The 10,231-nt window shown below is 37.7% G+C and overlaps 2 protein-coding genes across 2 annotated transcripts; one reads left to right on the top strand and one right to left on the bottom strand.

Annotated features, from left to right (window-relative positions):
• Positions 1-3,510: 3,510 nt before the first annotated feature.
• On the top strand, positions 3,511-8,364 carry RNJ42_01208 (uncharacterized protein; the record flags this gene model as incomplete). The annotated part of the gene is made up of 1 exon (XM_071051374.1): positions 3,511-8,364. The coding sequence occupies one exon, from the start codon at positions 3,511-3,513 to the stop codon at positions 8,362-8,364; it is 4,854 nt and encodes a 1,617-aa protein (XP_070907721.1).
• Positions 8,365-8,687: 323 nt separating this feature from the next.
• Positions 8,688-10,094, bottom strand: VPS62 (Vps62p; the record flags this gene model as incomplete). Its single annotated transcript, XM_071051373.1, has 1 exon — positions 8,688-10,094. One exon carries the CDS (start codon positions 10,092-10,094, stop codon positions 8,688-8,690), a length of 1,407 nt encoding a protein of 468 aa, XP_070907720.1.
• Between the last annotated feature and the right edge of the window lie 137 nt (positions 10,095-10,231).

Below are 10,231 nucleotides of genomic sequence, written 5' to 3'. Positions count from 1 at the left end.
TTGGGTATTATTAGTTTTCTTCTTGTTTTGATATTTAATCCTTAGTCTTTATATCTGTATTATTATAATTTTTCCTTTTATTAATTTTAAGAAACTAAAATATTGTCTTCAGTTATTGAATTTTTTTTTAGTTATTATAATATAGGTATAGTTATAGTAATAGTTATAGTAATAGTTATAGTTGTTGTTGTAGTTGTTGTTTGCCCTGTCAAGAAAAAAACTTTTCAAGTTTTTTTTCATATATAGCTTAGAGATGGGTATTTATATTAACACACAAGGGGCGCATCCGGGAAAGTCAAAATCAACTGATTTCCTCAAAAGCATAGAAAAAAAAATTTTTTCCGCCACGGGAAAATCTCAAAAAAACAAACACAGAAAATAACGGAGGAACCACAAAAAAAAGCTTCTTTTTAAAGATATCGCGCGTGCGTCTGTGCTTCTATGTATTTATATTTTTTTGGGCTCCTTTTTAACTCTTCGGCATTTGTCTGGATTCAATATATAGCTTAACAAGCAGAAACTGTAATAGACAAAAGCGTACATCTCTAAGTTTATCTAACTTGAGGTGCGCTGTGCGTTTGTGCGTTTGTGCGCTGTGCGTTCTGCGTTCTGCGTTCTGCGTTCTGCGTTCTGCGTTCTTACCTTTTTTTACATTGTCCGTGTTTGTCTGTGCATCATGTGCAAGATATTTTTCAAGGAGAAATAAAAAACTCCGTTACGTGGGCCAGAATTTTTTCCCATGTTTTTCTTCTTGTTGGATCTCTTCGCTTTCTCACAGGCAACTTTAACATTTCAAGTCAGATACAGATACGGCTTTTTCCATATTCGGGTTTAATAACTTTCAAGGATATAAGGATGGGAATAAGAAGGGAGGAGGGAAAGAGAGAGCCGTATTGAGTTATATTCACATGGGGGGGAGTTTTTTTCGAAAGACAGTAAGAGAAAGGAGAGAGAGACAGAGAGAGCAGAGTTTTTTATGGGATGGAAATAAAAAAAATTTGTACCAAGAAATAAATATCACATCAGTAGATGCATTCTAGAGGGTTAAACAAATTAGGATCGATGACGTAACTAACTTACGATATCTAATCTTAGTAATATTGTAGTAAAGAAGTGAAATCAGTATTTGAGGTAGGAGGGTAGAAACAACACCCAAGAATTTAAAATTATGTTAAAATGTACAGAGCCAGAAAAGAATTTTACGGCAATCTCTTTTTAGAGAAATTACGGCTCTTTTTTTTTGTATTAATCTACAACTGTCTTGGATCAATCTACAACTATCTTGAATCAATCTACAACTATTACATATCTACATCTCTATATATAGCTTATATATTCTACTGTTTCGCACGTGATTGAGGCGTTAATACGGAGTCTGTCTTTTTTTTGTTGAACCTCAATTATGATTAACCATCAGTTGATGACCTCAAAAAAAGGTGACTTGCCGGTTAACGGAATTTTTAATTTTTTGTTTTTTTTTTAATATCTGCTGATTACAAAGACAAATACCGGTAGTACAGGAATAAACACCAAAATATGTAATTAGATGAACTGTGCAATTATCACTTTATGATATTATTTGTAGATAGTCAATAAAATATTAATAATAAAACAAGAATATTTTTCTATTGACAATTAATCATTGCCCTGGACCATTTGACTCCTTTACTATTGAGGTAATGTATGTTTTGGTCCTATAACTTAACATAAACACCAAAAAATAAAAAATGATGTTACCCGGCTTTGTTATATATCCGACATGAGAATGGAAATGAGGCAATGAACATTGTTAATACTTCTAAAGTATGTGAAGAAGAGATGTATCGGAATTGTTTCTTTACCAAGGGATAGAATAATAGAAGATAAAGAAATAGAAGATAGAGAGAATAGAAGAATGGAACCAATTTAATTCTTCAACAAAAGAGGGCACTCATAAAGTGCTTTATTGACCAATAATATCACAACATATTAAGAATTTTGATGGAAAATCCTTACTTGTTTCACATTTCATTGTTATTGCCTCTACGATTTCGTAAAGAGTTATCTTTTTACCTTAGTCTGTTATATCCGTTTATTTTTCTTAGCCTCTACATAATAATACTTAAGTGAGGTAATGCAAGATTAGGGAAAAAAGATTATTAATGCATTATCCTTGCTTCAAGGGGGGGGAGCGAGAGCACCGGAAACGGTGTGGAAATTCTTATATATTAAACCCCGATAAAAAGGGGGAAGAGGGCTACGGGAAAAGAGACCTTTTTATAAAAAAAGTCGTAGAGATGGTAGGAGAAGTAATCTAAGTTTTTCATTTATTTATTAATACCGTTTTTGGGCTATTTTTTTTATATATGTATTTTCCCATTCTTCCTATAAAACGATTTTTTTTTTTTTTTTTTGATATTACAAATTAATAGCTTTATTGCTTGGTGTACGAGGTTTTGTGTGCGGGATTTTGCCCAGGGGTTTGCAAAAGCAATGAGAGAGCAACAAAAAGAGGCAACACACCAGGTACTTTTTTCCATAAAAATTGTTATAACGCCCGTTGCCCGTACATCTATTTTGCAGTCTTTCTCTGCGGTTCTTTCTGGTGAGAAGAAAATCATCAATAAAAAAGGGGATTACAGAGATAAAGCTGTAGAGGAAAACAAAGAAAATCCTTGATAAAAAAAAGGGAGTCCAGGCCCGGACAATGACAGAACTGAAAAAAAAGAGGGTCTTTCTTCTTGGATCCCAACAGAGAAGGCACTGGAGAAATACGAGGGGATGTGGGGTATTTTGTGGAAATTACTAAAAAAAAAAGAAAGAAATAAAGAAGAATGGAAGTAGTGAGAAGTATCGAACTAGAAGTATCGAACGAGAAGCATAGAATAGTGTGTAAGATATAGTTTTCTTCTTCGATAGCACTAGTACGTGCCATTCTTCGGGAACAAACGAAAATGCATCTGAAATCTCACTTTTTTGGTTATTGCTACGGAAAACGGCACGGACGTTATGTATGAAAGAAGAAAAGATCTACATTATTTAGAAGACCCGAAAAAAGATAAACCAAAATAAGGGCTTTCTCCTAGCCTATATATTGAGTTTTTGAAAAAAAAAATTTAATCTAAAAGAAAAAAATACAACAACAAAAAAAAATATTGATTAACTGAAACGAGAAGGATTTTCTTATGATAATACACAGAAATTGACGTTACGGCCGGTTGGAAGGGCAGGCACATATGAATACTTATATTCCTACTTCTAAAATAAAAAGCTTATACAAAATGACAAACTAAAACTTTTTATATAACTTATATACTTATATAGGATCAAAGTACTAACAAGATCAAATAACTACTACAAAATTCCACAAGAACAAAAAATCTATATCATACACCTATATTTAAAATCAAAAAAAGATAACAAAATATAAGAACTAGTCCTTTTTTTTATTTTTAATCCAATAATAACAATAATAATTAATTTCACTTGAATAATATAATACAAGAAAAGCTAACAAATAAAACTCTTTAAATGAAAGCTTTGGTTGTCTACTTCATATCGTTACTATTCGGAGTGACACTGGCGAAGAATCCAGTGACGTTTGATAACGTTTGTGGGTTTTCGCCAGAGCAAACAGCTCAACGTAACTCCCAAGGGTTTAAAGTTACTACAGCAAGACTTTCGCCATTCATCGCACAGAATACATACAAAGAATTACTAAACTACCCAGGTACGTTCAATCTAGTAACACAAATTGCCTATACTACAAATCCTTCCTTTAAGATAGGTGGTATAATTAGTAACCTTTACGGATTGACCGTATACCCAAGTTATATCATCGTGGAACTAGTGGGCTATTTCGTACCCACTGTTTCAGGTAATTATACCTTCGGTTTAACAGGATCTGATGACGCCGCTATCATCTTTCTAGGAAACGGTGCCACATTCCCATGTGGTGCCGTAGATACATGGCCAGATGCGACTGAGGGGGATATCACTGTTACAGATAAGGTATATCCTAATAGAACGGTATACATGATCAAAGACGTTCCTTACCCCATCAGAATTTCGTTTTACAACACTTTAGCTGATGGTATACTGAATGCTTGGTTCACCGATCCCTCAGGTACAAAACACAGCGACTGGGCTGGGTATATATGGCAATACCCAAGTTGTACCGAGCCACAGGCCTGCACATATACACCACACCCTACTACTGTCAACTCATACATATCAACCTGGGTACTCAGTACGGAGCTGATATCCTCATCCACCAGTTCGTTCACTGGTCTGGATGGTGATGTAACACCGTACTACATTTACGTGTACAATGTCCCAACAGTGACGGAATCTGTTAGTGTCCCAGACGAGTCCACCTTTACACTTACATACGATGACCGTCTAGTAGAGGAAGTTGTTTCTTTCTACAGTACCACTGCAAGCAACGGTAGTCCCATACTGGCATCAACCACAGTCCCAGTAGAAACCTTTTTGATTATCCCCCCACCAATGACAATCACACTAGACAAGGGGAAATGGGTAGAAGAGGATTTGGTGTCCTATTTTACCACTCAAGATTCTGAGGGGCATAATATAACAGGTTCAACCACTAGTACAATCACTTACATGATTGATTTACCTCAACCAACTACAGTGAATATAACAAAACCATATGAAATTATCGAAGAACAGGTTTCCTACTATAGTACGACAGATAAAGATGGTTATCCAGATATCGGTACCACCACCTCCACAATAACCGTCATACATTCTGGTGCTCCTAGTCCCACGACTGATATAGTAGACCTTGGAAATGACGTAACCGAATACTTGGTTATTAGTTACTTCACAACCGAGGATGACAAAGGAAGTTTTTATACGGCCAATGGTACCAGAACTTATAGCCCACCACAGATTACGACAATCGAGACAGAAGGCGATCATGAGCACATCTATACCATAGTATCATACTTCATTACTGTTGATGACGCTGGAGAGATAATTACCAGCAGCACAGTTATCAATGCTAGCACTGTATATGACCCAGCTCCTTCACCAACAACAACAGTTGTTGATCTTGGAAGCAATGTCACCGAGTATGTAGTCATCAGCTACTGGACTACTGATGATGAGAATGGAAAACTCTACACTGCTAGCAGCAGTAGTGTATATAGCCCTCCTCCAGTTACTACCATTGACACGACCAACAATGAAGAAGGTTACTACGAGACTGATATTGTATCTTACTTCATTACTACCGATGATGCTGGTAGTATCATCACCAGTAGCTCTGTTGAAGCGTATAGAGTGAACATCAACTCTGACGCTGCATACACATCGCTCAGCCCTCCACCTCCAAACACTACAGAGACAGTGGACCTCGGCAACAATGTAACTGAGTATGTGGTGATAAGTTATTGGATTAGTACGAATGAGTACGGCGGATATATCACTGCCAGCAACAGCAGTGTATATAGCCCTCCTCCAGTTACTACCATTGACACGACCAACAATGAAGAAGGTTACTACGAGACTGATATTGTTTCTTACTTCATTACTACCGATGATGCTGGTAGTATCATCACCAGTAGCTCTGTTGAAGCGTATAGAGTGAACATCAACTCTGACGCTGCACACACATCGCTCAGCCCTCCACCTCCAAACACTACAGAGACAGTGGACCTCGGTAACAATGTAACTGAGTATGTGGTGATAAGTTATTGGATTAGTACGAATGAGTACGGCGGATATATCACTGCCAGCAACAGCAGTGTATATAGTCCCCCTGCAGTGCTAACGTTAGAGACCACCAATAATGAAGAAGGATACATTGAAACTGATATTGTGTCATACTTTATAACCACCGATTCGGCTGGCAGCATTATTACCAGTAGTTCACTGGAGGAGTACAGAGTTAATATTAACTCTGAAGCTCCGCATTCATCGCTCAACCCAGCCCCACCAACAACCACCGAAACAGTGGACCTCGGCAACAATGTAACTGAGTATGTAGTGATAAGTTATTGGATTAGTACGAATGAGTACGGCGGATATATCACTGCCAGCAACAGCAGTGTATATAGCCCTCCTCCAGTTACTACCATTGACACGACCAATAATGAAGAAGGTTACTACGAGACTGATATTGTTTCTTACTTCATTACTACCGATGATGCTGGTAGTATCATCACCAGTAGCTCTGTTGAAGCGTATAGAGTGAACATCAACTCTGACGCTGCACACACATCGCTCAGCCCTCCACCTCCAAACACTACAGAGACAGTGGACCTCGGCAACAATGTAACTGAGTATGTGGTGATAAGTTATTGGATTAGTACGAATGAGTACGGCGGATATATCACTGCCAGCAACAGCAGTGTATATAGCCCTCCTCCAGTTACTACCATTGACACGACCAACAATGAAGAAGGTTACTACGAGACTGATATTGTTTCTTACTTCATTACTACCGATGATGCTGGTAGTATCATCACCAGTAGCTCTGTTGAAGCGTATAGAGTGAACATCAACTCTGACGCTGCACACACATCGCTCAGCCCTCCACCTCCAAACACTACAGAGACAGTGGACCTCGGCAACAATGTAACTGAGTATGTGGTGATAAGTTATTGGATTAGTACGAATGAGTACGGCGGATATATCACTGCCAGCAACAGCAGTGTATATAGCCCTCCTCCAGTTACTACCATTGACACGACCAACAATGAAGAAGGTTACTACGAGACTGATATTGTTTCTTACTTCATTACTACCGATGATGCTGGTAGTATCATCACCAGTAGCTCTGTTGAAGCGTATAGAGTGAACATCAACTCTGACGCTGCACACACATCGCTCAGCCCTCCACCTCCAAACACTACAGAGACAGTGGACCTCGGCAACAATGTAACTGAGTATGTGGTGATAAGTTATTGGATTAGTACGAATGAGTACGGCGGATATATCACTGCCAGCAACAGCAGTGTATATAGTCCCCCTGCAGTGCTAACGTTAGAGACCACCAATAATGAAGAAGGATACATTGAAACTGATATTGTGTCATACTTTATAACCACCGATTCGGCTGGCAGCATTATTACCAGTAGTTCACTGGAGGAGTACAGAGTTAATATTAACTCTGAAGCTCCGCATTCATCGCTCAACCCAGCCCCACCAACAACCACCGAAACAGTGGACCTCGGCAACAATGTAACTGAGTATGTAGTGATAAGTTATTGGATTAGTACGAATGAGTACGGCGGATATATCACTGCCAGCAACAGCAGTGTATATAGCCCTCCTCCAGTTACTACCATTGACACGACCAACAATGAAGAAGGTTACTACGAGACTGATATTGTTTCTTACTTCATTACTACCGATGATGCTGGTAGTATCATCACAAGTAGCTCGCTCCAGGCCTATAGGGTACAGATTGACGAACAAAGTGTTTTTACTTCTCTCGAACCTGCTCCACAACCCACAACATTAACAGTTCAACAAGGAGACGGGCTCACACATTACGAGGTTATTACTTATTATATAACGACTAATAGTTTTGGTGGTTATATTACCGAGTCAAGTGTTAAAACGTTTACACCTCCTTTGCCTATTACAACCACTATCACTAAGGACTCTTATGTTGAGGAAGATATAATCAGCTATTACCTAACTGTTACAAATAATAGCGAAATAGTTACTCAGACAACAACAATTTATCACATTATAGCAAATAAGACAACAAGTACCCCGCCTTCATCCCCCACTATTACAGCATCAACAATTACTGACTCATCAATAACTAGTAATCCACCATCTATTATTAGTTCATCGACGAAGTCTAACCAAATTTCAACTGTGTTAAGCAATATCAGCTCTTCAGCAATGGAATCGATTGATACATCCAGTGTTGAGACAGTTACTTCCACCCAATGGACATTTGGTAATAGAACAATATCAAGCACAAAATCTATCTCAGTTTCTCCAACGGTGGTTTCATCTGACTTTCAATCTTCTATAAGGACTCAATCAGTTGTAGAAACTTCCACAAAGCAGGCGACAAGCAAAGTGCCTTCTAATTCCAAACAGAGTCAAATTGTTAGCACAAATACTTTAACAGTACCAGTATCAGAAACAAGCACAGCCCTTATCATCCAGTCAGTGGCAGGAATTTCAACGGAAAGTTTGAATTCATCACCATCGCAGGGCACAAAGCAATCAAAATCGACAGAAGGTTCTGTATATACATCTACTAAACCAGGAAGCCCTCTAATACAATCAAGCTATCCAATTGCATCTAGTACCATGCATGCTTTTAGCGGATCAGGTGTCATGCTATCTCCGTCATTGATCGGTATAATTACGTTACTATTTCTGTTCTTTTAACTTTTTCTCATAATTCCGTATCATACGATTGTTTTAGAAATAGGCTCTATGTAGTATTATTTTCACCAAACTTCACTGTATATACTTTACTTAAAAGTTCTTAAATAGTTATATACCATTATGAATATATATTTTTGCTTTAACAACCACAATTAATACTGAAACTAGAATCTTTTAGAAAGATTCTTTTTATTGATACGCTGTAAACGAGAAAAAAAATATATGACAACAATTTAAATTGGGCTACTTGAGTTATACAATGATCATTCTTACATATAGAAGGAGCCAGGTAAATTATCTATCATCTATTAGAAATTAGTACTTTATCCAGTGAAGTTATCCATAACAAAGCATAAAAATCCTCTCCATGTGATGAGTCTCAGAATTGAGCGCAACCATTTTGGTCTTATTTTATAGAGAAGAACACCACAATTATCACCTAAGAAATCATTCCTTTCCGCATCCAATCCTACACCATTTTTAATCATTCTTCTTACAGGACAAGCGCCCCAAACATTCCACCACTTAAATCGTTGACATAACGATACTCTATCAAGATTTTTTCTCAGAGGGCCTCTAGGACCACCTATGTATTTCCATTGTACTATACAGAACTTTTGTCTTGGATCACTCAGGGGAATTTGCTTATCTCCCCAATGTCCTTGGAAAAATAGCCAATCAATGCCCAAGTTCGACTTTGTCCTCTCAGTTGCTGCTGTAATTTCGTTTCCGGTGGTTATAGTATAGCCATAAAAATTCAAAGCTGGATCCCAAAGTGGCCCTCGATCTGTAAAATCGCTTAATGGCATAAAAAAGAATGGAACATCATGTGCATGTTGTCCCACAGATGGATAATTTGCATGGGTTCCACGAGCGCTGAACAAAAGTGGCCTTTCTATCACATCATTTGTTAGATGTCCATTGACTCTTCTCAGTCTCTTCTTCTTTTCAATAGCTTCATATTTATATGCGCTACCACCACCATGTGCACTCATCCATAAATATTTTGGTTCACCTTTGTAGAATCTTACTAAAGTATGTTCCCAATCACCGAGGTGATTCCCCCATGGTCCATATCCCATTATATAGGGACCCCAATTGAAAGGGTAAAAATAAAACCAAAATGCATCAACCCATCCATTCCCCTTATCCACAACAAAAACAAGAGCTGGTGCCTTCTGGATGTGTCCCGTTCCATATGTTGGTTTATATCCCAACAACCATTTAGGATCCTTATCAAAATCATCAAAGGAGGTCATATATACATCCTCAGTGTCAACTATTGCTGTGGTACCGTTCTTGAACGTGACATTGTAAGTCTCATGCAGATCATTTATGGAGTATATTTTATCTAGAATTTCTGAACCGTCATCATGAAGTAAACTGAAATATGTCACATATTCTGAGAAATCTGCTGGCCAATACCTTTCGTCACTATATAAATGCATTAATGGAGAGTGATCAATGACATAATCTGGTATCACCCCGGGCTTTTTCAAAGACTTATTTTCATCAGTCACTTCTTCAGGTGGCAATATCGAATAGTCTGTCCCGTTGACAAACTCTTTCCACACTTCAGTATCTTCTAGACCGTCTGAACTCAAATCAATGTCATTTTTACGATCTCTTGGAAATAGTAAAACAAAAAACCATAACAATGAAAGTGCGGCCAAACAAGATACCAATAATCTTCGTTTCACTAAAACAGTTAGTTTCAAAGGACTTATCATGATCTTTTTCTTAGTCTATAGTGGTTCTTCCGATCACCTATCGGGTCCGTTATTAGGTTACTTTCTCTTAACAAATAAGGCTTCACAGAAATACAAACAGTACTGTGAACAGCACTTTTGTTATTTGTAATTAAGTT

Source organism: Nakaseomyces bracarensis, assembly GCF_045282275.1.
Source record: "Nakaseomyces bracarensis strain CBM3 chromosome Unknown Scaff6_0, whole genome shotgun sequence".
In the NCBI taxonomy this organism is placed as follows: Eukaryota; Fungi; Ascomycota; class Saccharomycetes; order Saccharomycetales; family Saccharomycetaceae; genus Nakaseomyces; species Nakaseomyces bracarensis.
The sequence above is the reverse complement of the archived record's forward strand: the minus strand, read 5'-3'. Positions and strand labels throughout refer to the sequence as shown.